Source organism: Labrus bergylta, chromosome 6, assembly GCF_963930695.1.
Source record: "Labrus bergylta chromosome 6, fLabBer1.1, whole genome shotgun sequence".
NCBI classification, from domain to species: domain Eukaryota; kingdom Metazoa; phylum Chordata; class Actinopteri; order Labriformes; family Labridae; genus Labrus; species Labrus bergylta.
In genome coordinates, this window is record NC_089200.1 from 739,660 (window position 1) to 767,023 (window position 27,364).

The window sequence follows — 27,364 nt, forward strand, 5'->3', positions numbered from 1 at the left end:
TGTGTGTGTGTCTGTGTGTGTGTGTGTCTGTGTGCGTGTGTGTGTGTGTGTGTGTGTGTGTGCGTGTGTGTCTGTGTGTGCGTGCGTGCGTGTGCGTGCATGTGTGTGCGTGTGTGTGCGTGTGTGTGTGTGTGTGTGTGTGTGTGTGTGCGTGTGTCGGTGTGTGTGTGTGTGCAGACGGTGCTGAACACCATGTGTGGTTACGGCGTGCAGCAGCTGGATTGGAGCTCGGCGGCTGAGGAGGTTTTCACCGTCGGCTGCCTGGAGAAGATCGCCTCGTGGACAAAGAACAACCTGCTGCTGGTCGCCGCTCTGACCGGCGGCCTGCTGCTGCTCGAGGTAACAAACACATCTGTTGGGGGGGTTAGTGTTTACCCTCTGATGACCTCCTTTAACACTCTGCTGCTCTCTGCAGGTCGGGATGATGTGTCTGGCTGCGGCTCAGATCTCCAGAATTAAAAAAGTCCAACAACAGAGGAAAGACAACGCGTCCACAAGCAGATCAGAACGAAAGGACAGCTACTGGTTTCCCGCTTTCGCAGATTTCGATGACGAATGAAAACGAATCAGTTCCTCCAGCAGGTTTTTACTGGATGTGGGTCGGAGAAAGAGAAGAGCTGAAACTGTCTCTGTTCACTCTGTAAGTCGAGTGTCGGCTTCATCAAACTACCTCATGAAAACCTTTATGCATCACATGATCAATCTATACATCATGGTTGCGGGATGTGGCGAGAGGCGGGGTTACACCCTGGACTGGTCACCAGCCAATCACAGGGCTGACATATAGAGACAGACAACCAGCCACACTCACATTCACACCTACAGACAATTTAGAGTCAGCAGTTAACCTAACGAGCATGTCTTTGGACTGTGAGAGGAAGACGGAGAACCAGGAGAGAACCCACACATGAACAAGGAGAACATGCAGACTCCACACAGAGAGACTCCTGAAGGACGGGGATTCAAACCAGGAACCTCCTCACAGAGAGACTCCTGAAGGACGGGGATTCAAACCAGGAACCTTCACACAGAGAGACTCCTGAAGGACGGGGATTCAAACCAGGAACCTCCTCACAGAGAGACTCCTGAAGGACGGGGATTCAAACCAGGAACCTTGTGTGTGTGTGTGAGTGTGTGTGTGAGTGTGTGTGTGTGTGTGTGTGAGTGTGTGTGTGTGTGTGTGAGTGTGTGTGTGTGTGTGTGTGTGTGTGTGTGTGTGTGTGTGTGTGTGTGTGTGTGTGTGTGTGTGTGTGTGTGTGTTCTAAAAACAATGCTCTGCTCATAACATTCCTGAATCAGACAAGTTTCAACTTTTACTCGCTGTTACGTGTGATGGTTATAATTCAAACTGCGTGTGTGTGTGTGTGTGTGTGTGTGTGTGTGTGTGTGTGTGTGTGTGTGTGTGTGTGTGTGTGTGTGTGTGTGTGTGTGTGTGTGTGTGTAGATGTGGTAGACACTCTACACCGAAGATTTATTTTATTCTAAAAATCTGATTAAAATGAACTTCTGTGTGACTCTCTTGGTCACACACATGTCAAGTGTAATAAAGATGTGTTCATGTTTGTGTGAGTGTGAACGACATTGTGCTGAGAGGAACGCTGCTCGCTCTTTTTTCTTTTCTTCCATCACTTCAGAGATCTCTCCTCAGAGATCAGCGCCGGTCTGCATGTCCTTCCTCCCGTCCGGCTGAGCTCCGGTGGGAGACGCTCTGATGGATCTAAACGGCTCGTTCTCCTTCAGTCTTCAAACAAGCTTTTTATAAAACGTGTTGACAGAAATAGATTCTGTGTTTCTGAAATGTCTGAATAAAAGAACAACTGTAGATGTTTCCATGTGCCTTTAATTCATAGAAGAGATAAGAATATTAACCGACAAGCAACAAAATTATATCCTTTTTAAAATTTTCATTCCTGCATTAAGAGCTCATATTCTGCCCTTTCTGGGGTTCGTATATTTAATCTATGTTCCTACTTTTGTACGTTCACAATAGATAAAGTTCTAATAAAGTGTCTGTTTTCATGAACTGCTCCTCCTTGCTCCCTCTCTGCTCTGAGTCCATCAGCTGCACTCTGTTGAGCCCACACTGTTAGACCCCACGTGGGCCAAGTCTGCTCTGATTGGTCTGCCGATCCGCTCTGTCGTTATTGGTCAGTTGCTCAGCACGCTTCTCGGAAATTTCAACATGAGCTGCAGGGCCACAACGAGCCAATGGGCTTAGATCAGTGATCTCACACTGACACATTTTTATGGAGGGGGGCTAGAACCGAGCGTTACATGCAGCTAATGCTACAGCTAACAGGAGGACGTAGGAGAAGCCGCGTTTCCACAGACTTTGAATTTCTGCACATAGATGTGCCTAAACATGCACAGGACACTTGGAAAACACACTAAAGAGCAGATAAAACCAGAAGAAGAAGACTATGGGACCTTTAAATCTTTCCCATACTTCCCCTGCATTCATCATGTGGAGTCGCATCGGAAAAACAAGTTTCTGAGTTGTAAATGAAACATGAACACGAACAACAACTCGGGAAAGAGATGGATGCCCGACTTGATGTCAAATTTGTCATCAACACGGCGAGCAAAAGACGTTTAGTTGATGTTAAAATACTTTTGATTACACTCAACGTTGTGCTCAAATATAACTCGTAACAGAGACACTCACTCTTACCTTCTTCTTCTTCTTCTTCTGTAAACTGGCGTCATCAGAATTCAAACCTTTTCACTCACCTTCAAATATTTGATTTCCCATCATTTTATTTGAAGATTTTATTTTTTGGATCGTTAATCTGGAACTCTAAAGATTTAAAATGAGAATAAATCAGCAGAGAATTAACGAGTGTTGTAGTCAAGACCAAGACCAGGACATACTCAAGACCAGATTTCTCAGAGACCGAGACGTAGACAAGACCAGAGATTTAGGGCTCGAGACTGAGTCAAGACCACCAAGACCAGGCGTTTTCCATCTTATCACACTGATAAACGTGGGAAGATAGCCGATCAGTGGTGGGCTTGACCGGTCTTCATTTAAAATCCTGAGTCTGCCCAGTCTGAGACAGAGACAAGACAGAGTAACGAGGCTTTGGATTCCAAGACCAGACCTTCAAAGAGTGTTCTCAAGAAGACCCAGACTGATTTTGAGTACTTCAACACTAAACTAAACTTTACAAGCAGGAAATGGTTAGAAGTCCAAGACCATCTAATCAGACTTGAAGGTTTAATCGATGAATCAGCTGACGTGCTTCTTTTATTTAACTTGCATTAAATTTAAATCGTACACCTGGAGCAGCTTGTGGACGTCCTTGAGAAGAGAGACAGCCCGGAGACCCCCCCTCAGTAAACCCGGGTAATCCCCCGTTGTTCCCTCCCCTCTCATGAAGACTTCATTGTGACTTTAATCTGTGCTGGAGGATTAGCGCTGCAGGCACCTGTGGTTGCGTGTCGTCGCAGGGCTTCTGTCCCGTGCGGGGCCTCACATTCGCTTGATTGGATTAATAACTGCAGAGTTCTGTGAGTCAGGTAAAAATAGCCGCGGTGCAGCGCTGTGGTGACGACTTCCTGTTGAGAGCGTCACCTGTTTCCTCTGGGTTAATCTGACGCGGTCTCTGCAGCAGCTGTGGACGGGAGAACTGAAGCCTGCAGCCTTCATCTACAGTTGTGAACAATAACAACGGTGACATCTGTAACTACAACATCAGGTCATTTAACGGTCCTCTGTGATTGGACGATGACATGATCTGGGATCATGGAAAACTGAAGCAGGAGTGTACCTACATTGATCTGTTAGGCTAGCAGACATCCTGCTGCTAGTATTTGTGCTAAACCAAGCGGCAACCTCCTGCGTTGAAAAAAAAAGGGCAAATGCTGAAGTGTAACATCCTGCAGTTCCTTGAGTGTCCACTAGAGGCTGGCTGCAGAAGCACAGGAAGTCACATACACACCCATTCTAAAAAGTCTGTTTTTACAGCAGAGATGAACATGTTTACAGTCTGGTTCAAAAAACCAAATAGGTGTGATTAGCTCATGTCTGGATGGACACACACTGTACGGGGGGTGAATGTTTTGATGACTCATCAGTTTTGATTTGATGAAGGATAAGAGTTATTCACAATAAGGCGTGTAGCTGACCTGATTGACAGGTGGGCACGGTGTAACGGTTTGTCAGGAGGTTTAAAACCCGCCTCAGCTCCAGCTCTCAGCCTGTCGTTAGGTTGACTGAAAGTTAGACTGAGACAGCATTTCCAGCATGGAGACCGCCATCGATGGGACTCCAGCGCCCCCTGCAGGGACAGACGGGGGACGCCATCGATGGGACTCCAGCGCCCCCTGCAGGGACAGACGGGGGACGCCATCGATGGGACTCCAGCGCCCCCTGCAGGAACAGACGGGGGACGCCATCGATGGGACTCCAGCGCCCCCTGCACGAACAAACGGGGGGCGCCATCGATGGGACTCCAGCGCCCCCTGCAGGAAAAAACGGGTGACCTCACTTCGGCATCATCCTGGGTCTTGTTGGTTTTTAACACACCTGGTAAGCATGGTCAGACTGTTCGTTCAGAAACGTGACAATGGAAGAAATACAACAGTTTTTATTTTCAAATATAAACAAACAACACGTTTTATTTAGTAAAAAAAAAGAAAAAGACTTCGAGTATTTTCATGATGCAGTGAGAGAAAAGGTTTGGTAAGTGGCGTGCGTTGGCAGGTCATTATTGAGGTTTGTGGTTTATAAAAACATCATCAAGGTTCAAACTGTGAAGTTAAGGCAGCGCTACTTTCTCCTGTCTCCCGTCTACGGAAACGACCACACGACTAAAACCCAGAGAGAAGTTCGAGGGGCACAAACTGTGAGGGCTAAAACATCTGAGTTAGCGTTTAGCCACGTAGCGGAGTCAAGCTAACGTAGAGATCGCGTAAGTTAATGTTAACGTCGTACTTTAATCCGTCCTGACGGCGTTCTGAGTCTTAACATTTTCCATGTCGGTTTCAGTTTGTGAAGTTATGAAATATTTCTGCTGTGTCAAACGTCAGTTAACGATTTGTAAACAACTTCAGATTTTAAGCACAATTAATAACTACTCGTTCTAGATCTTAGATTTCCACAAACTCCGAGCGTGCTGCGGTCCGTCCTGCGCAGCACACACGCCACCATTTGCTGCCACTCCAGTCAATGATTGTGTTTCTGAATCATGTGATGCGTCTCCGCAAGCTGCAAGCTGGACAGAATAGAACGACCCGGAGAGGAAGTTGCACAAAGTGTCTGGTCACTTTCAAAATAAAACCCCAACATTCAGACTCCTGATCGTATTTTCCATCTCTTTATCAACAAGACATCAAAACAGTCTCCGAATGAACAACAGACAAAAAGACATGTGTGAACGTTGCGCTGGTGGCACGCTCCAGAGACGGACGGCGGCGCTCGCTGTGGAAACAGGAGCATTGACTAGAGTGGCAGCAAACGGCGGCGTTGTAGTGCACGGAGCTGACGGGCCACACGTGCACGGACTTTGTGGAAACTGGGGGTCATGGATACAAACCTAAATTAATCAGCTGCAGCTTTTGGACAGCAGCATCTCTTCATGGGATCGCTGCAAGCTTGGCAGAATAGAACGACCCGGACAGGAAGTCGCACAGAGCGTCTGGTCACTTTCAAAATAAAACATAATATACAGACTGAGGCGCTTGCTGTGGACTGCACATGCACGGACTCTGTTGTCATGGAGACAAACCTAAATGAATCTGCAGCTTTTGGACTGCAGCATCTCTTCAGGGACATAAAGAACTGCGCCTCAGAGATATTAGAATATTTAATTTTATGAGCCGCCCACCCTCACTCCTCTATGACAGTCGGACTCTGTCTTTGTCAAACTGATGAAATATTCCAACAGGATCTTCATGTTTAAGAATAAACAAACTCTGGGACTTAATGTTTTAGGACGAAGGACTCTAGCATGTTTGAGGCTCCAGAGAGAAAATGAAACCAAACTAGCATCTTGTTCCCGTTGGCGGCGACGGACAGTCAGGGTAATTATCTCTACAACAACATCGAGTCAAAACATAGAAATAATGCACGTAGACTTCACATGAAGCCAGTAAGAACGCATGCCTGCATGCTGTCAGAAGAAGGTCTGTAAAAGTCTAAAGAGCACTTTGTAATCATTCTGTTGTCATGTGGGACGGATTATCCATTAACCCTTTAAACCAGCCTGAGTCATCCAGAATCCAATCAGAGGTTTGTGACACACCTGAGGGTCAAAGACGGAGATACGGCTCAGAGCAAACAGCATCACAACACAGTTCTTAACATCAACAAATCCAAGAACAAAAACACGACAAACACTCAACAAGATTTTCATTTTCAGGATCCAAATGTTCAGGAACCTGAGGGGATTGGCTGTGATCCTGGGTGGATGCCGTGTTTTATACATTCCATCCTGTGTGGTCCAGTGTGGTCTCATAAACCGTCCTGGGGGGAAAGCAATCCGGATTTGGCGGATATGTTCAGGGCTTTAAAGTATTACGAGGAGGTTAAACTGGACTGATCCACCTCCGCACCTCGACCATCTGATTGGGGTTCAGTCAGTCAAACGTTCACTCGCTGCTAAGGCGGGGCTGAACTGGACAGACTTTGAGTTTCAACTAAACCATCTAACATGTTTCTGGAGCTCCTCTTTGGAGAATCCCAAAAGACTCCCGGGTCTGAAGACATGAACCATCCATCGCAGGGTGGTTGTAGAGCAGAGGTGGGCAACTGGCGGCCCGGGGGCCACAAAACATGACAAAATCTGCCATGAAATCATGAAATATGTCCATACCTCGACCAGGTTTTATCCACACAGGGGAGCAGCCGTTGTCCTCCGAGCTCTCCAGCTGGTTCCCAACATGCTGATCTAATTGGTGCTTTGTCTTTATGTCCTTGGATGCATGCAGAAACAAAATTGGATTTTGCCCCAAAAAGAATCCGATATTCTGGTCTCACCCCCGCTGGGATTTTGCCTCTGACAGGAGTCTGAATTCTTAAAACCAATTTCCAATTTAAGAGCAAATAAAACACACAACATGTCCGATCCATGCTCCCAAAACGTCCTCACTTCTGGTAGAAAAGATGGCGTTTCTCGAGGCAGGCGTTGCTCCGTCCTCCACCGATCAGAATCAGATCAAAGGATTTACCTACAGAGCATCCTGTACCCATAATCCTCTGCTGCAGAAATGGCTCCTGTATATCCAAATATGTTTTTCTAGCGAGTTTGTGTCGATTTTTTTCTATCCGATCAAAGTTTGGCCCAATAAAACCAGCGTGACCTTTGAACCTGAGGGCAGCTGCTCGGCATGGCGTCCTGTGAAGAAGGAGATCCCGTCTCTCCACATCTCTTCCTAACCCTCGGGGTCCAGATGGCACTGTGAGTTCTGACCGGACTTCTCAGATCCTTCCAGCTGTAGATACGGTGCGGCGTACAGTCTGATCACACCTGACAGATGTTGTAGTAGACCGTGTGTGCGTGCCTCTCGCTCGCCGAGTCGCCCATCGAGTCGTACATGCTGTCCTTGTGCGTGTGGATCTCAGTCATCGGCACGTCCACGCTGTGGCAGTTGTTGTGAGCGTGAGGATTCTGCGTACCGTAGGACGGCACGGGCTGCGAGGGAAACACAGAACAACATGTCAGAACCTACAGGACGCACGAGGAGAGAATTTATGAAGCTCTGTTTGAATGAGAGAAAGGAAATCCTCGAGTCTCGTGATTCACACATCAGCCGATTGGTCCGTTTGAAATAAATTCTGGTGTCTTTGTTAAATTGTCCACTCGGTTTTGGGTGGTTTGAACGCTCAAACGAACTCTAGTCTAGAACTCTAGAGTACACCGCGACATAAGACCGGCCTGTCGGCAGCAACCATCTCGCCACTATATTGCTATATTGCTGGACGCCGCTGGCCGCTGCCAGCTCAGCAGCAGAGACATAAGGCCTGCCTGTCGGCGGCGGTGACGACGAGGAGCCGAGGCCGGCTCGAGCTGGGGGGGACTGGTAGTGTCGGTGCTCTCACTGTTTGTCTATGGACACAGACATAGAGTCTGTTTTCTGACAGGAATTTACAAGATCAATTCTGGAAGAAATCTCTGAATCAGTTGAGGAAACGGTCTCATGTGTTGAAGTAAATATGTCTGTAAATGTTTTTATTACTATATTTCTACTGCTATACTGTATATTTTGAAGAAACTGTAACGATAGAATTTCCCTCTGGGATTAATAAAGTGTTTCTGATTCTGAACTAGAGGACCTTAGTGGGAGTGGCCTGCAGTGCTGTGCATTCTGGGATTTGGAGTCTTTCATCCACGAGCCAAAAAGACTCTTTCTATCTTTTCTCGGTCAAGAAGGCTCCAACTTCAAAATGTATTTCACATTTCTACATATATGACCCAAAGTCAACACAGATTCATGTTTCATGGTGAAGTATCACCTTAATCCTCCCTGCAGGTTAACATCCACGTTTGAGCTAAATGTGGTTACTCATCGCTCCGGTCGATACGCCAGTTTAACCCAACACAGCCGACATCTTGATCTATATACCGCCACATTTAACACATTTAATCAATGTGATACATCTCTGTGTGTTTTGGATCTATGGCGAGGAGAGAGAGTGCAGCGATTGGCTCCAGAGTATGTAAAGGTCTTTTAAGTTTGTCTCTGCCTCTCATGCAGCTCTTGTTAAAGTTACTCAAAGTGTTCCAGTTCAGTCATCGTTACATTAACTTGTGTTTCTCTGGTTATAAACAGACTTTTCTGCCTGGACACAGTGACCACGGAGACAGTGGGGCACGCCGAGGATCAGCACGGGATCAAGATAAGAGTCAGAGCTCTAATCTGTCCAACCTTGGAGACGACTCTCTCCGCTGTAATCTGCTCAAACCCAACAGGTGTGAATGAAGTAACAGCTCACAGGTGTAAAGGAACGCGTGATCTTTACAAACAGAAGTTAAACGTGTTGTGTGGATCGAGACGACCACGTTCAGACGTCCAGTGTATGAAACACAAACAGAGTCCTACAGGTGGTGGTGTTACCTTTCCTGTTCCACTGAGGGGGAAATCTTTACGACAGAGGTGGGCGATGATTCCTGCCGCCAGCGCATCGCCGAGAACGTTGATCATGGTCCGAAAGCGATCGCTGCAGAGACAAAGACGACAAAGACGGACTGTGACACTCGGGTCTCTGAGTCGTGGATCTGATTCTGTTTCAGGACATCACAATCTAAAAGAAAGAGATCTCTCTGCATGAGGAGAACTGCTACTCACAGGATCCAATCGATGGCGACAATGAGCGTGATGTCATCAGGAGGCAGCCCTACTGACGTTAGGACGATCACCATGGTAACCAGACCGGCCTGGGGGATCCCCGCAGCGCCGATGCTAGCAGCTGTGGCTGTGATGCTGCAAGACAAACAGAAGAAAGAGTTTAAATCCTAAAACTGACTGATCTGATAGCAGCCCCGTCATCTGACCTTTGACCCAGAAGAAAAGTGTCTGATAAGAGACACATGATTTAAAGATGGCTTCTTGTTGAGACTTTTTCCCATCATGCTCCTGCTGCAGATTTAACGAGCAGAGAACAAAGAATGGAATATTTACGGGACAATCTCTCGGCTGCAGCTGTTCCTGTGTGTGCAGCGTTTGATAGTTAATCAAACGTTCATGTTTTTAATCATAAAAATGCATTACTCTTTTAAAGCGCTTTTCAAAATACTCAAAGAGCCTCAACAAAGAACGACAAAAAACAAAACGACGAAGAGATAATCAGAGAGGAGGAGGAGGAGAGATGCGATAGTTAGTGATGTTGAAGAGGTGAGTTTTTTAGGGAAGTGAGTGAGGGCGGGTCTCTGATGGAGGGGACAGTGGAGGTTATGAAGGACGGGGGTGATGTGGTCACGGGTGAGGGAGTGTGTGAGAAGGCGAGCCTTCTTATTGGTTTGAATACATCACATGACGTTTGATCATAGACGATGACACTTAGAATTCCTGCGGTATACAGCTACATGAATATTCAACATTTATTGTGCTTTATCATGACCTTTGAACTCTTCCCTGGCTGATGATGGACTAAGCAGCTCTCTCTGATTGGCTGATGGCTGAAGTGAGGCGGTCTCTTTGGTTGTTTATATACGTAGAAATGTTTTCTTGCTGCCATGAAGGTCGGTGAGACCCAAACGTTGTATTAGTCAGCGTGAAGCGGGACAGTGTGCGTCTTTAAGTTTGACCCTCCTCCAACACACCTGTGACACCTTCAGGTGTTCAGAGAGTTATTCCATCGTACGTCTGTGTGAAGTGCGGCCATAACGTTAGCAAGGTTAGCATTATGAGCTAGCTCCTTTCTGCCTACCTCAAACTCCCTGAGAGCTTTCCTCATTGTGTCCTAAAAAAACTATTCAGCATCACGCTACATGACACCACACAGAACACGACTGTGAGTGACAACACGCTGACGGCAGACTCCGCCTCCTTATAGAGATCTATTCAATCTAAAAGCGATCCAAGAAACCAATTGGAGCCATTTTTTCTGACCATTGACCCAAAGTAACCCTGGTCTGACCCGTCTCTGAGACCTAAAACAGACGCTGAAGAAAAGCGTCTGATAGCAGAGAAACTAAAAAAGGGGACTTAAGAATGTTAGAAAGTCAAGATGAGACATTTTGTGAAATCCTAAAGTTTAGTTCTTCTAAACAAACGGTTTCTACAGGTCACCAAACCTCCTGAAGTCTGAGAGAAAGCGTCATCATGTTTGTTTACCTGATGGTGATCAACTGGCCAAAGTCCAGCTCATAGTCGTTAACCTGAGCGATAAAGATGGCCGCCACAGCCTCGTACAGCGCCGTGCCGTCCATGTTGATGGTGGCGCCCACAGGGAGGACGAAGCGAGCAATCTGTCGGTCAACGTGACAGTTTTCCAACAGACACTTCATGGTGATAGGCAGCGTGGCAGAGCTGAGAAGAGACAGCATTTGAAACTTTAATGAGTTCCTGAACACAGCGACGGACCGGGAGAACGACCTGTGACTGTGGTGACCTCTGACCTGGAGGAAGTGGCGAGGGCGATCACCATGGCCTGCAGCAGCCCGCGGATGTAGGAGAAGGGGTTCTTCCTCGTGAGAACGAAGTAGAAGAGTGGGAGGAGGATGAGGCCGTGGACGAAGAGGCCGGCGAGCACGGTGATGCCGTACCAGCCCAGCTTCTTCCCCAGCGTGCTCGGGTCCTGCATGTCCAGGATCTTCCCCGCCACCAGGAAGATGATCCCGAACGGAAAGTACCTGACAGGGACAAAACACGCAGCGTTACAATGAAGCATTAGAAACCGCGCCCACCTGTCAATCAGGTCAGCTACACGCCTTATTGTGAATAACTCTTATCCTTCATCAAATCAAAACTGATGAGTCATCAAAACATTCACCCCCCGTACAGTGTGTGTCCATCCAGACATGAGCTAATCACACCTATTTGGTTTTTTGAACCAGGCTGTAAACATGTTCATCTCTGCTGTAAAAACAGGCTTTTTAGAATGGGTGTGTATGTGACTTCCTGTGCTTCTGCAGCCAGCCTCTAGTGGACACTCCAGGAACTGCAGGATTTTATACTTCTGCATCAGCTTCATTCTTCAAGACTGGGGGTTGCAGCTTGGTAACAATTTCAATTTAAAACATGATGTGAAGTTATGCAAAGCTTTTAATGGCTTCTCTTCTCAGAAATGACTTCATGTTTACAACGAGGGAGGTAACAAAACACCTTAAAGGTCACACATGATGTAAAATACACTTCTCCATGTTCCTCTAACTCTAATATGTGTCTCTGGTCCGTCTACAAACCCCCTAATCATGAGAAAAGTCCATCCTCTCCGTCTTTTGCCTGCTCCACTTTTCAGAAAATGTGTGCTCAAACAGGCCGTTTGAAGATTTTCCCTTCATGACATCACAAAGGGCAGTAGCCCCTCCCCCAGGTGGGTGACACTCCCACAGCTAGGTGTTTGTTCTGCCCTCTGAGTCTGCCTTCTCACCGTAAACAATAGGACATGGAGCAAGAAAGACAGAGTACACCCAAGCCCTTCCAGAGAGGGGGCGTGGTCAGACACAGCTCATTAACACATTTAAAGGTACAGACACAGAAACAGCCTGTTCTGAGCAGGGCTGAAATAGAGGGGTTTATAGACATGATCAAATACAGGATCAGAGTGGATTTAGAACAAGAAACTTCACACACATGTTTTGAGGAGCTCTGAGACTTATTTAACCTGAAGAAGAGGAGGAGGAGGATATGTGACCTTTAAGACCGACAGAGGATTAAAACAGTGTTTTCTAAGTGAAGAAGATTTCTAAAGTAACAGATTGAACATGCAGCCCTCAGCAGCAGCTCTGTGTTCACGTCACAAGGTTTTTTTTGTGGACTCTGTTTTTAATCTGCTCAGGTGCTGCTGCAGGAGTAGGACACAATGATGTCATCGCCTGCACGTTTTCACCACCTGACGGGTCAGCAGGTCACATCCACACAATCCTCCCGTGAGCCAGCTCACCGCCGGTAAGAACACTATGACACAAATACCGACCGACGACACCAAAACTACCAGGCGGTCACTGAAGTTTGTTTCTATAAAGACGAGGAGGAACGAGCTGCTATCAGTGTTTTACAGACAAAACAGTCAAAGTCTGAATAATCTGGTGAAATCAGGAGCCAGATTGTGACACAAACACTGACTCTATCCAGGTCACTAATATTACAGGAGATCAAACATCATATTGAAAAGGAAAATCCCTGCACGGTTAGTTTTGCTTGGCATCACCAATTTATTAGAAAATAAATCACATTTGTATAAAATTTTGTCTGAAGTTTTTGAAAATAAAAATAAATCACCACATTTCGGCCCCTCTGAACCTCCGTCAAGAGGAGCCAAAACGTCAAATAAACTTTTACACTAAGTCTTAAATAGCACATAAACATTGGAAACATGTACCTCCATGTAGTAGTGAATTAGAAATCCCAGCTCACCTGTGCAGCACTCTCACGCCCTGAAGAAGGCCATTGGACTGAAACACGTCAGCGTCTTCTACTCTTTTCTCTCCTCTCTACTTTAACCTCTCCTTCACAAGGTTACCCCTCACCGCTTCAGAGACAACTCCACTGCTACCTGGAGGTTAGCTGCTCATCTGCTTTTTGTACCCACTCCAGCGCACCCTGTGTCACCGACACTCAGTGAGCACAGCAGCTTCCATTCAAAGAGTGAAGAGCAGCTTATAATCTAATGTTGTTAATATCTACTGCACATCACATCAGAGCTCTACAGAGTTCACTCTGTCTGATTGTTCAGTCTGCACCACAGAATGATTACAGACTTTCACAGATTGCTTCAGTAAGAGTCAGATCGTTTGCTCTGCAGAGACAGAAAGAGATCCTGATCCTCCGGTGAGAGGAGGCGGACCTTCAGTTCTGCTCCAGCAGCTGATTTCACTTATCCACATCCCAGCATGCAACCTGAATAAGGATGTAACAATTCACCAAACTCACGATATGATTCTCTCACGATTTATTTTACAAAAAGGGACAGTAGACAGATGATGACAGATAAAGATTCCTTTAAGGGCTGCTAACCCGCTTGTCAGTGTTGTTTGACCTTTTAATGTTTATTTTTCTCTCAACAAGTGGAGGTGATTGGATCTTCTTGTTGTGGTGTGGATTAAACGCTGTATCATGTTGGTTGTGTTATTTGTGTACTTCCCCGTCTTCTTGTAATATTTGCACACAGTTTTTTGTCTCGTCTGTTATCTTCTCACCTCTTTCATTTTCTGTCTTGTTGAAGACAAAATGCTTCCACACCTCTGATTTGAAAGCCAATGGGGGGTCCTCAATTTATAAATCTTGCTCTACAGCTGCTGACGCTCACCATATCTGTAGAAGCCATGTTTATAAAGTGCAAACACAAATTGTTCCAGCAGGTGTTGCCTTTAGGTTAAGGTGAAACTCTATATAGGTAGGAACTATCACTGGGGTGTCAGGTGTTACTAGACGGGGAGCAGTTACACTTTTTTGACCGCTGTACGCCACGCTGAGGTAACAGGAGTGAATGGACATGTCTGGATTATTGTTTGAACAGCTCACATGTGTCAGTGATCAAGACAACGATGGAATGAGAAATAAATATTCCTAAACGAAGAAGATATTGGACTGTCTTATTTATTATAGACTAGATTAGCCCGTCTATGTAGCCCCTCAGTGGCTTTAAGTTTTAGGCTTAGCCGCTATAATATTATTGAGATTCATTTTTGTACCGATGTGAGTCTTGACACCTTCGAAATGATTTATCACGATTAATCTTTACATCCCTAAAGCTGCACCAAGAACACTTCCTCTACAGAAACGCTGCTTTTTATAAAGCCCTAGAAGGATCGCTGTGTTCAGATCTGCCCCCAGAAAACAACCAACAGAGTCTGACTGAAGCACAGGAGAGGAATGTTTCACCTCTTACAACGACCCTGAATATCCACAGGTGGAAGGAAATAAAACACACAGAGCTCTGGAAACACATCTGTGGATTTGACAAACTCTCAGCAGTGTGTGTGTGTGTGTGTGTGTGTGTGTGTGTGTGTGTGTGTGTGTGTGTGTGCACAGTAAGTCATGTTTAATGTGATTAAGTGATCCGCTCACCAGACAGCGGCGTTGATGATCTTCATGACGCATTCGTTGATGCACTGACAGACGTTGACTAGAGGAGCTCCTCGCTCGCCCATCCTGCCCAGCAACAACCCTGAAACAACAACAACAACAACAACACTTTATTATTAAAGGAAGAATGTGCCACTTTTCTGATCCAGTAGATGGCGCCCTCGAGCTCCAGCATGAAAGCAAAACAAACCCTAAATGTGCCCGTTCAGCAAAAAACGAGGAGTTGAGTAGAACGCATGATTTATGCTATAGTGTGGTATCTGGGCTAGGTCAAAACTGCAAAGGATTCTGGGTCATAGACCACTGGACTGACGCTCACTTCCTGTTTCTGATCCGAGCGTCTGAATGATGTAGAAACACCGCGTGATGCTCACCCATGGTGGCGGAGAAGATGACGATGCCGAGCACGTTCATCTGCTGGCTCGTTCCCGGACTCGTCTTGTACATGATGTCAGGAGGCGGGGTCAGCTCCAGGTACACCGTGCGGCCTTTGGGGTCACTGTCGTCAGGGAAGACGTAGACGAAGTTGGGCTGGATGGTTTTGGTGGGGAGTTTGAGGATGGGGATCAAGTCCGTTTTGTACTGAAGGGGGACAGAGTCAGAGTTCAGTTAGAGAATTTAAGACGTGAAGAATCCTTTTTCTGTTTCCTGAACGACCTCTTTGTGTGTTTACCTGCTGGAAGGTAGCCTCGATCAGGTTGGAGGGAACCATGTTCCTGTGAGAGAGCAAAGAAACATTTTAATATATTACCCTCCAAACATAGAAACAGAGCGCAGAGATCTGCTCGACTGATCAGCAGAACAATCAGGATGTAAATTCTCTGACAAAACTGTTGAATGAGAGGAGGAATCCACACAAACAGCTGCGTCCCCCGTCTGTCCCTGCAGGGGGCGCTGGAGTCCCATCGATGGCGTCCCCCGTCTGTCCCTGCAGGGGGCGCTGGAGTCCCATCGATGACGTCCCCCGTCTGTCCCTGCAGGGGGCGCTGGAGTCCCATCGATGGTGTCCCCCGTCTGTCCCTGCAGAGGGCGCTGGAGTCCCATCGATGGCGTCCCCCGTCTGTTCCTGCAGGGGGCGCTGGAGTCCCATCGATGGCGTCCCCCGTCTGTTCCTGCAGGGGGCGCTGGAGTCCCATCGATGGCGTCCCCCGTCTGTTCCTGCAGGGGGCGCTGGAGTCCCCTCGATGGCGGTCTCCATGCTGGAAATGCTGTCTCAGTCTAACTTTCAGTCAACCTAACGACAGGCTGAGAGCTGGAGCTGAGGCGGGTTTTAAACCTCCTGACAAACCGTTACACCGCGCCCACCTGTCAATCAGGTCAGCTACACGCCTTATTGTGAATAACTCTTATCCTTCATCAAATCAAAACTGATGAGTCATCAAAACATTCACCCCCCGTACAGTGTGTGTCCATCCAGACATGAGCTAATCACACCTATTTGGTTTTTTGAACCAGGCTGTAAACATGTTCATCTCTGCTGTAAAAACAGGCTTTTTAGAATGGGTGTGTATGTGACTTCCTGTGCTTCTGCAGCCAGCCTCTAGTGGACACTCCAGGAACTGCAGGATTTTGCACTTCAGATGTTTAAACACCAGAGGTTGCTGATTGGTCTACACATAAACACCTTAAACAGAGCTTCTAAACGTCTTCACCCCGGAAGGAGTTTTACTAAAGGAGAGTTTTTTAGAGACCTAAAGAACTACAAATTAAAACAGGAAACACTATAAAAACTACACCCAGGATAATATAATACTTTTACAACCACAAAGTTTTTGGTCTGCAAAATATTTTTTAAATATTCTTTCTGCATGATTTGGATCCAGTGTCTTCTCTTCTGTGGATCACTGATCTGTTGATTTTAATAATTAGATTTCAGATCTGGATCGACGACACGCCAGAACAAGAAGGCCAACACACGCACACACATCTGGACGTCTGTCTCTGCAGGTATTTCTGTGAGAACGCCGCTGATACATTATCGTACGATCAGGTGTGAGACGGCAGGCGGGTAAAAACAGCGCTGAGGGGAAGCAGTCGTTCAGATCAGCCGACCTTTGGGGGGGGGTCTGAGGTCGACGGGATGATGATGCGATGGGGGCGGCTCGTGAGCACGCTCTGCCAACGTGCCGCAGCAGAGATCACTGCTGCTCTCCGACGCTGACTCGGTTAATCTGTCACTCATCCCCCGCGGGATTACTAAAAATACACTGATCAGCCCCGGGGTAATTGGATTGATGTGTGTGTGTGTGGGTGTGTGTATGTGTGTGTGTCGGAGTGTTTTCAAAGATTTGTTGATTCGAGTGTTGTTCGGATGAGCCAGACGGACGGAGCGCTGTTCTCCTCTTTCAGTCCGGAACGTGAGAGAATAACGTTCATGAGAAAGTCTTAAAGAGTTAAACGTCTGTGAGCGCCCGTTTGTTTTTTTTATAATTGACTTAAATGATCAACAGCTTAACGACAAACTGAACTCACTTCCTCTGCAGGGTCACAACAAAAGCATCGTTGTCACACCGCGAGACAGAAGGTCACCTCGAGGTCGACCTGCTGACTTTCATTCAAACACATCAGAAATATGTCCTCAAACACCGAGCCGTTGTTTCACTCATGTCAACAACAAGGTGCTGATGACCATGAAGAAACATCAGCTGACTCTGACCAGTCTGATGTAAACACAGCGTCACGCCGCTCGGGGTGGACCAGTAACATCTTCATCATCTTTCAAACCTTCATTTCTGTTTGTGCGATAAAGAAACCTCTCGTGTTGAAGAGTGAAACCAACGCTGAAGAACCAAAAACATCTTTGTGGGAAACCCTGTAACAACGTCATGACTGAGGTTTTGTTGTGTTGGTTGTGTTTGTGTGAATAAGTGTGCCGGCACCAGGAGGTGATTGGTGAGTCCACTTCCTGCTCTGGCAGGTGATAGGCTGCGACGGAGGTCGTTCCCCTATTTAACGAGATTATAAGGCCTCATTCACTGACTGTTGTTGAAGGCAGGGTTGGTAGTTTTAAGAAAACTAGTATGATTTTAAAAAGTAGCATTCCCTCAGTGCTCCGTCTGCACCCCCTCCCCTCTGTGCTCCCTCTTAAGCCACGCCCCCTCACTTACATGCCTCAGCTCATCTCTGTCATTGTGTAGAAACTCCGTCGTCTCATGTCTCATTCAGCGGTCAGTAAACTCACAGTATAAACAAGAGGTAGAGCAGGGAGACAGGGAGGCGTCTGATTGGTTCATCAGATGCAGCTGCATGACTCTGAGCCTCCCCCCCCCCCAGCTGACCTCTGACCCCCCTTACCTGATGAGATCGAGCAGGGCGTCGGCCGAGGTCATGACCGGCCCGCCTCCTAGACGGTGACTCTCCATATCCGTCCCCACGCCGGGTTTGATGATGATGACGAGCACGATGCCGACCACCACGGCGATGAAGGTGGTCCACAGGTAGTACGTGACGGTGAGGACGCCCATCCGACAGCACGCCTTCGACTCCATCGACGACAGACCCGACATCAAACTGAACACACACAGAAACAGGTTAGTGTGGTTAGCCTAGCTTAGCATGGAAGCGGATGGAAACTGTTAGCCTCATCAACGATGCAACGCTTTGAGTTCAGTAAAAACTGTTTGAGTGTTCATGATCTGGTACGTTAAGGTGTGATACACTTTGTCTTGGACACAGTCCACATGTAAACAGAGAAGCTCACACGGACGTACCTGGACGTGATGAGAGGAAGGATGAGCATCTTCAGCATCCTCATCAGCAGCTCTCCAGGAAAAGAGAAGTAGATTTTAGCCTGCGGGGGAAAAAGAATAAATCACAGGTCATCATTTTCAGATCTGCTCGCTGCTTCAGGAGTCAGCTGGACGTTTTTAGTTTCTAAGAACAAAGACAAAGTGGTCCGGTTTTGGTTTCACTCCACAGCTCTGGGTGAAGGACTAAAGGCTCATGGGTAATGTAGTGTTTTAAAAGACAGAGCTGAGGTAATAACAAACTGCTTCGGTCAGTTTAGTAGGAGTGGTACTTTTTATTTTCTGACCTGGAGGTTGAGGCATGTATGACCCCGTGTGTTTCTGACAGCTGACGGCTCAGGAGTCACCTCAGCTGAGTGACGTATCAGCACAACAAACATGGCGGCAGCAGGAACAGAGTCTTCCTCAAGCCCCCGGGAAGAGCGCCAACCGTTGAAGCCTATTTTACATGGTGGCTGAACCTGGTACTGCAGCATCATGTGATTCCTTTAGACCCAAAAGACTTTTCCCCATAAACTTACATTTGGAAAGAGACGTCTATAAATCAGAGGAGACGTTCTTTTTTAGGTACATCAACTTCCTGAGACTAACACTTAAATAACCCCTTTTCAAATCTTTAGCTCCTAAAATGTTAAATTCATTCAAAGCTGAATTCAGAGACATTTTGTCGACATAATGATCGCACATCAGAGCCTGACACTCTAAGTGAGCGTGCTCAAAACGCTGAGCAGCTTGAATGAACGTGGCTCCGCCTCCAATGATGCATCCTCTTCTATAACACATCCATGATCTTCCTCCTGGAGCGACGTGTGACGGCCTCACGGTCAACCTCTCTACCTGTTTGTGTTTCCCCTCTGCTGGCTCTGTTTTCCTCGTTGCAGGTGGATGTGGGCGGAGCCTGAGAGGACAGCAGCACACCTGAGCAGGTCTGCTTCATGGGGGCTATGAAGCAGACCTGCTCAGTCCTCTCACTCTCTCACCCCTAGTCTGCAGACACACACACACACACACACACACACACACACACACACACACACACACACACCGGCTTCCTCACCAGTTTACATCCCTTCCTCCTCTGGATTTAGGACACTGAAGGACCTTTTAATCTCAGCGGACTCCTCTGAAACAGGGCAGACTTTCACATCGTTGTGTTTCCTGACCTCAATGTTCAGCGCGCTCTATATTCAGACTGAGAGCGGCAAGGATCAATACTTCCTGGAAAGACTGTTCATAGACGACGAGCTGCGCTATTTTGAGCTCCCTGTTAAATCACTCGCTGTGTTGTGCTTGATTTATAGGACTCTATTTAATGTTGATAATTAAGTGAAGAAGCTGCTGTTAACACGGTCAGCTGGTATGAAGAGTGAAGAAGTTTAAAGAATTTTATGTCCAAAGTCCAAATCCCCCCAAATATTTATTTTATCAGAAATGTAAAGAATATAAATTATCTTTAACTTTCTTACATTTCTCTGATTGTTCTTATTTTTCCTTATAAAGGAGCAGTATGTAACTCTGACCCCTAGTGTTTAAAATGGGTACTGCAGTCTAAATTCTAAACATCATAGAGAGCTGTCTCCCCTCTCACTCAGGTCACCATGTGGTGGACTCTGAAGCTTCAGTGTTTATCCAGCTCTGCATGGGTCTGTAAACCTTTCTGTGTTCTAACCTCTCTCCATTTTTCAAAAGCATCTCCAATATTGATCCTAGTTTGAGCACGTTTCTGCTCGTGGAGCTTATTAGAAACATGCAGAGGCTTTTTAGGTCGGGTACAATCACTTCTATCTGAACCACTTCTCTTGACCGCTTCCATTGCTGCAACACCTGTTGACCTGATAACTGCTCTCATATCTGACAAACCGAGGGGCGTCCAAAACGGCCGTGTGGGGGGGGGGGGGTCTTAAAAGCGCCTACCTTCTCTGGTCCAAACAAATCCAGAGCATTCAGGAGCAGAATGTAAAGTTAGAAGGAGGACATACTGGCTGCTGCATTGTTGTCAGAGAAGCCAGCACTTCAACATAGCATGTTTCCTTAATGATCAGAGAGTAAGATACCTTTATCATCTCACTCTCTACACAGCTCACTGATTGGACCTTCAAGGCTTCACATATTGAACATATGTTCAATGATTACTGCATGCACACAATCATCTGATATTTCATAGTAAATAAAACAGATTTTGGCATTTTGTTCACAATAATAACTTTTCCTCTGATACTTGAAGTGATCATGAAGACGTGCATGTGAACTTTAGTCATTTAAATGTTTGGGCACTCAGACTTTAACTTCTCTAAAGTATCTGAGTCCGTTTGAAACAGTAAACACATGATTCTGGAGATGACGGGCACATTTTAGCGACATGTTTCTCTTGAGAAATGTGCAACAGAAAATATCTAACATGTTGTTGCTGTGTGTTAAACTGCTGGATCATGTTGGGTCACATCCAGTTGATAAAATAATGTTCTGGTAATTGTATCACTGTCTTAACACCTTAAATCCTTTTGTGCTTTATTTCGGTCCGGTCTAAATACGTTGACCTTTTCTGTTTGTTCCCAGAATAACTGCGGAGCTCAGCGCTCTTTATTTACCTCGCTGTGTTTTATCATTTAATGTGAACTAATCTGACAGCGAGCAGAGCAGACACAATCGGCTCCGAGTTAGCAGCAGAAAGTTCTTAAGAGGCTGACAGCCATTAATTGAATGGAGGGATTAATGGTGGTGGATTTGGACGGGCTGCGGTCTCCCTCTGTGTCGGTAAAGCTCACTAAACAAGAACACCGTGATCCTGCATCCCGCACAGAATGAAGGGGTCAATTTAAAGGCAATATCTTTTTAAAGGAGCAGTATGTAACTCTGATCCCTAGTGGTTAAAATGGGTACTGCAGTCTAAATTCTAAACATCATAGAGAGCTGTCTCCCCCTCCTCCTCTCTAGAGTGGATGCTCACTCAGGTCACCATGTGGTGGACTCTGAAGCTTCAGTGTTTATCCAGCTCTGCATGGGTCTGTAAACCTTTCTGTGTTCTAACCTCTCTCCATTTTTCAAAAGCATCTCCAATATTGATCCTAGTTTGAGCACGTTTCTGCTCAGCGATGCAACACAACCGAGCCGAGTGGAATATTGAAGAAGAAGAAGAAGAAGAAGAAGAAGAAGAAGAAGAAGAAGAGCAGCTTGTGGAGTTATGTCAACAACACGAGTGTGTCTTCATAATACAAGGCCATATGCTGGACTTATGAAGTAACATATGACGTCATGTTTGATCAAGTGATGTGAGCACGAGAAGGTTAAGGTGCTAATGAGTGACGTCACCCATCTGTTACTGCAGGGGGCGCTGGAGAGCCATCGATAAGTCCCCCCTCTGTTTGTCTCTATCCTTCTTCCTGCATCTTCCTCTTTTCCATTTTTCAAGCCCGGTTCAGTTCATCATGAGTCTGGTTCTGCTCGAGGTTTCTGCCTCTTAAAGGACTTTTTTTAACTTTTGCTAAATGTTGCTAAGTGCTAAACTCATGATGGATTAACGCTCTGTCTTTGTGAGATAACAAAGAGTAAGGTCTTTTACCTCTTCCTCTGTAATAATGAATTGGTGCTCTACAGATGAAGATGAACAGATTTTGTTGTTGTTTAAAGTTAACATTAGCCAATAGCAGTTAATGACAGAAAATTCAAACATGGGGCGCCAGTAGCCTGGTTAGTGTGCACGCCCCGTCAGCGGAGGCTGTAGTCCTCATGTTTTTGACTCTATCCATCACCATATCTCTACATAAAGACATTAAAAGCCCAAAAATAACCCTTAAAAAAACATAGTAATCGGCCATAACCGTTAGCTAGCTCGGAGGCTAGCTCAGCTAGCTGTGCTGTGCGGGAGGGGCATCAAAAATTGGAACAAATCAAGTAATCAAAATTTTAAGTGGTTAAAAATATTTTTAAATTAAGATTACGTTCTAAAGGTTTGTGTCTCTGTTGGGCCTCGTTTAGTGTGACAAAAGGAGAGTCGAACAAATGTGAGAACTTTTCTATGTTTACTGTCCTGAATGAATCTGATCAAAATAAAGTGTCAACAAGGAGCTTACATTTAACTTACAAAGAAGGTGAGTCACTACAGAGACAATGATGGGAATACTTTACAATAAACCTGCAGGAAAGTTTCCTAAAAGAACACGAGTGTGACTCATTATGGGAAATAAGAGGAGAGAGTGGACAGAAGATTTAAAGGAGAGGATGCACACGAGTCTACGGTGACATTTAAGACCAGTTTGGAGGACGGTGAGAAGAACTCAAAAAAATCTGACAGGAAGTTGTAAAGAATCAAGTTTTTAAAAGAATAATTCAGGAAGTTAAGTCCTGAAGGAAGTTAATGTGAAGGTAGCAACAGAAAACTTAAGTCCCGGCAGGTGAATCTGGACACAGATTTAGAGTACAGGATCAAGCCGGTGGCTGTTTGAAAACATGCGTGTGTCAGGTGAGTCGTACCTGCGAGGACAGCTGAGTCCCCCTCAGCATGAAGCCCAGGGTGCATCCGGTGATCACAGAGATGACCGACAATGCCAGAAGCCCGTGCCTCTTACAGACATCCCTCACTTTCCTCCGTGGCTCCCCGTTCTCCAGGTGGAACAACGACTTCACCCGGTCCCCCATCGTCCTCCCTGCGTCTCCCGGAGCGTATGAGCTCTGGTCGGATCGCGCCTCCTCCTCCCCGCGCGGTAACAAAAGCTCCTCCATGCCAAGTTTCGGGTCCGGCCTCCTCTCTGTTCCTTTGGTGCTGGCAGCGTGACAAACCTGACAAAGCCAAAGAACCTTTTCCACTTAGGGATTAAATCACGGTCCGGTCAGAGGCAAGTGCAGCCTTCAGGCTGCCTGCAGGCACTAAGAGGCTTAAAGAGGTGGACTGAAGCCTGACACGCCTTTGTTGTGGCATCTGCTGGACCTGGTCCCTGGAGCCGGTCCACTCATTGTTTCTGTTTGACTCCCTTTTGGCTGCAGGTGGGAATCAGACTTACAGAGTCTGCAGGTTGAGACTCCGGTCGACATGATACCAGAATCTAAAACTTGGATATGAAACTAGAAAAAATAAAACACTATGGACACCTGTTTGATGTGAAGAGATGCTCAGAGTGAATTTAAAATCTTTTACAAACTAAGGTAACAGTGGATAGAGTCAGAAACCAGAGAGAGAGGACAGTGGATAGAGTCAGAAACCAGAGAGAGAGAGAGGACAGTGGATAGAGTCAGAAACCAGAGAGAGAGGACAGTGGATAGAGTCTGAAACCAGAGAGAGAGAGGACAGTGGATAGAGTCTGAAACCAGGGAGAGAGAGGACAGTGGATAGAGTCTGAAACCAGGGAGAGAGAGGACAGTGGATAGAGTCTGAAACCAGAGAGAGAGAGGTCAGTGGATAGAGTCAGAAACCAGAGAGAGAGAGGACAGTGGATAGAGTCTGAAACCAGGGAGAGAGAGGACAGTGGATAGAGTCTGAAACCAGGGAGAGAGAGGACAGTGGATAGAGTCTGAAACCAGAGAGAGAGAGAGGACAGTGGATAGAGTCTGAAACCAGAGAGAGAGAGGTCAGTGGATAGAGTTGGAAACCAGAGAGAGAGAGGACAGTGGATAGAGTTGGAAACCAGAGAGAGAGAGGACAGTGGATAGAGTCTGAAACCAGAGAGAGAGAGAGGACAGTGGATAGAGTCTGAAACCAGAGAGAGAGAGGACAGTGGATAGAGTCAGAAACCAGAGAGAGAGAGGACAGTGGATAGAGTCTGAAACCAGAGAGAGAGAGGACAGTGGATAGAGTCTGAAACCAGAGAGAGAGAGAGGACAGTGGATAGAGTCTGAAACCAGAGAGAGAGAGAGGACAGTGGATAGAGTCTGAAACCAGAGAGAGAGAGGACAGTGGATAGAGTCTGAAACCAGAGAGAGAGAGGACAGTGGATAGAGTCTGAAACCAGAGAGAGAGAGGACAGTGGATAGAGTCTGAAACCAGAGAGAGAGAGGACAGTGGATAGAGTCTGAAACCAGGGAGAGAGAGAGGACAGTGGATAGAGTCTGAAACCAGAGAGAGAGAGAGGACAGTCTGAAACCAGAGAGAGAGAGCGGGGAATGACATGCAGAAAGGGGCCATGGGTGGAAGTGAACCCGGGCCTACCGCTTGAGACGAGAGTCTCAACACATGGGACGTGCGCCCTAACCATTGCGCCACCAGCGCACCCCTGCTAATGCTATAATTTATGTTACGTTAACAGTTTATTGATGCACACATAATAACATTTTCATACACTTTATAAAGTGTATGAAATGTTATAATAAAGTGTAAAGTGTATGAAATGTTATGATGTATAATAAACTGTTAACATAGTATAAATTATAGCATTACAAATCATTAGCAAACATTATTATCTATCATTTCATTGTTTGTTAACAGTAAATAACTATTAACTAATGGTTAATTAACTATCTATTTAACATTATTTACCCTTTATAGATGATGGTTATTATAAAGTGTTACCCAAACGAAATATAAATAGGTCAAGATCTCGAAAAAAATAACAGTAACAGTTTTTGGAGTCGACCAACTTATCGACCAGCTGATAGTATCGGCCGATTTTAGAATATCCAGTGACTATCAGTATCAGCTCATCTTATCACAGATAATCAATATTACTCGATTTATTCACCATTATTCGAGTTTTATTATATTACACTAGCAGTCAGTTTTCTGTCACCAGCAGAGGGCGCTATATGGATTACAACAAACATCATCACTCTGCAGAATGTGGAGCGGTGATGCTGTTCATGCTCAGTTACTTTCCAGCTGAGTGACCATCTCGTCTTCATTATAAATCTTTACATAAGTGTTTGATAACTGAGGGAAAGACATAATAAAATGTGTAAATTTGTTTTATGTTTATGTTCGTACCTGCCTTAAGACTACGGATTAAATGTGTCTTTTGTGTTATTTCCGGCATATTTACCTTTGCCGGGCCTTTTTGTTGATGTGTTAATAAAGTGCTCCGTCTTAATTCAATAAATAAATAAATGAAATGTCATCCATCACTTTGTATTTCAGTAACAGGAGAGAGTGAAGCAAAAGGAACGAGGTCGGAATCGACTCCATGGCCGCTGCCATGAGGACCCCAGCCTCCGTGCAGCAGTCAGAAGGACCCAAATGAAGACGAGGAGGCGGAGCCTGTGTAGGTACCAGATGTGCCCGGGTGGTCAGATCTGCTTGGGGTCCTTCACCTGCGTTTGTATTATGATGCAGCACGCTGTGATTGGCTGTCAGAGAGTCGACAAGAGAGAGATCGACACTTACACTCTGTCTGAACATTTTTACACGCCAATATTCAAGGTTTGTAATGGCGCCACCTACTGGTAACAGACAGCACGCCTCATGTAACATATTTCACCCGTTTAACATTAAATGACAGAATGTGCTGCACAGATTCAGAGCGTTCATCCACATTCTCCGATCTCTGAAGACCCGTGAGAACTTCCTCTCTAAACGCTCCGACCAACAGCCAATCACAATGTGCCACATCATCATAAGAACGCACAGTCAGTCATAATGTGTAAGGTCACGAGCAGACTGGACTGAGGGCCTTCACAATAAAAGCAGAGGCGTAATGGAGGGATGAAACCAGAGACAAACGGATCCCATAACGAGCCAACAGGAGTCCAAAGTCCAACACCGGGCAAAGTGTCAGGACCAGAATAGATTTAAGATAACGAGGCTGACGAGCCAAGACGAAGCAGCTGCACGATTAAGTAAGCGAACAATCTGGCAGGTTGAACAATAGATTAGACGCCTTTTTGTGATGATGCAACGAGCTACAGGAGCAGAGCCGAGTGGAACAGGTAACTGCAGGACTGATGGAAAGAGGGACACAGGTGTGAGGGCAGGGAAAGGACCGAGGACATCTGGTGGTGAAGCAGAGAATTGCAACTCAGTGGAGGAGAGGGAGACTGATACAGAAAATAACTTCTTAAGTTTATTTCCAAATGTCTGTCACTTTTTTTTAATTTTCTTAAAGGTCCAATCAGTGAGTGAGATGATGAAGTGACCTTACTATATGATCAGACATTAAGATAAGATAATCCTTTATTTATCCCACAACGGGGAAATTTACAGTGTTACAGCAGCAAAGAGCAAAGATTGCAAACAAAAAGTGAACAGAGTACAATTTAAATTTAAAAAAAGCAAAATTAGAAATGTACAAAAAAATAGATAGATACCACAATATAGATTTTAAAAAATAGATCAGCTGATCAAACATTAAGGAAACATGCTATGTTGAAGTGCTGGCTTCTCTGACAACAATGCAGCAGCCAGTATGTCCTCCTTCTAACTTTAGATTCTGCTCCTGAATGCTCTGGATTTGTTTGGACCAGAGAAGGTAGGCGCTTTGAAGACACCCCCCCCCCACACGGCCGTTTTGGACACCCCTCGGTTTGTCAGATATGAGAGCAGTTATCAGGTCAACAGGTGTTGCAGCGATGGAAGCGGTCAAGAGAAGTGGTTCAGATAGAAGTGATTGTACCCGACCTAAAAAGCCTCTGCATGTTTCTAATAAGCTCCACGAGCAGAAACGTGCTCAAACTAGGATCAATATTGGAGATGCTTTTGAAAAATGGAGAGAGGTTAGAACACAGAAAGGTTTACAGACCCATGCAGAGCTGGATAAACACTGAAGCTTCAGAGTCCACCACATGGTGACCTGAGTGAGCATCCACTCTAGAGAGGAGGGGGGGGAGACAGCTCTCTATGATGTTTAGAATTTAGACTACAGTACCCATTTTAAACACTAGGGGGCAGAGTTACATACTGCTCCTTTAAGTTTGTATAAATGTCAGCGAATCTTTTAAAGTTTGATTTCACATAAAAAACAGATTTCAAAAACAGGATTGTGTTGAAAAAACAGACAGAAAACAGAAAC

The 27,364-nt window shown here is 45.9% G+C and overlaps 2 protein-coding genes across 2 annotated transcripts in view; one reads left to right on the forward strand and one right to left on the reverse strand.

Moving 5' to 3' along the window:
• Positions 1-942, forward strand: part of zgc:113223 (uncharacterized protein LOC541424 homolog) — a 5,657-nt gene extending 4,715 nt beyond the window's left edge. The window contains exons 7-8 of the mRNA XM_020660708.2: positions 178-339; positions 416-942. Coding sequence (XP_020516364.1) covers positions 178-339; positions 416-559 — 306 coding nt within the window. The 3' untranslated portion in view covers positions 560-942. The remainder of the gene's footprint in view (positions 1-177; positions 340-415) is intronic.
• Positions 943-4,574: 3,632 nt separating this feature from the next.
• On the reverse strand, positions 4,575-23,280 carry LOC110002651 (excitatory amino acid transporter 5-like). The gene is made up of 11 exons (XM_020658310.3): positions 22,908-23,280; positions 18,402-18,481; positions 17,986-18,201; positions 15,365-15,407; positions 15,066-15,273; positions 14,674-14,773; positions 11,061-11,294; positions 10,777-10,971; positions 9,289-9,423; positions 9,058-9,160; positions 4,575-7,634 (listed from the first exon to the last, which is right to left on the reverse strand). Exons 1-11 carry the CDS (start codon positions 23,154-23,156, stop codon positions 7,464-7,466), a joined length of 1,734 nt encoding a protein of 577 aa, XP_020513966.2. The 5' UTR covers positions 23,157-23,280; the 3' UTR covers positions 4,575-7,463.
• Between the last annotated feature and the right edge of the window lie 4,084 nt (positions 23,281-27,364).

Coding starts and splice junctions, on each gene's coding strand:
- LOC110002651 (XM_020658310.3), bottom strand. CDS start 23,156: ATGGAGGAGCTTTTGTTACCGCGCGGGGAGGAGGAGGCGCGATCCGAC. Junction 15,408..17,985: donor GCCCTGCTCGATCTCATCAG/GTAAGGGGGGTC, acceptor GCTCTCTCACAG/GAACATGGTTCCCTCCAACC. Junction 7,635..9,057: donor CCCTCAGTGGAACAGGAAAG/GTAACACCACCA, acceptor TTTCCCTCGCAG/CCCGTGCCGTCCTACGGTAC.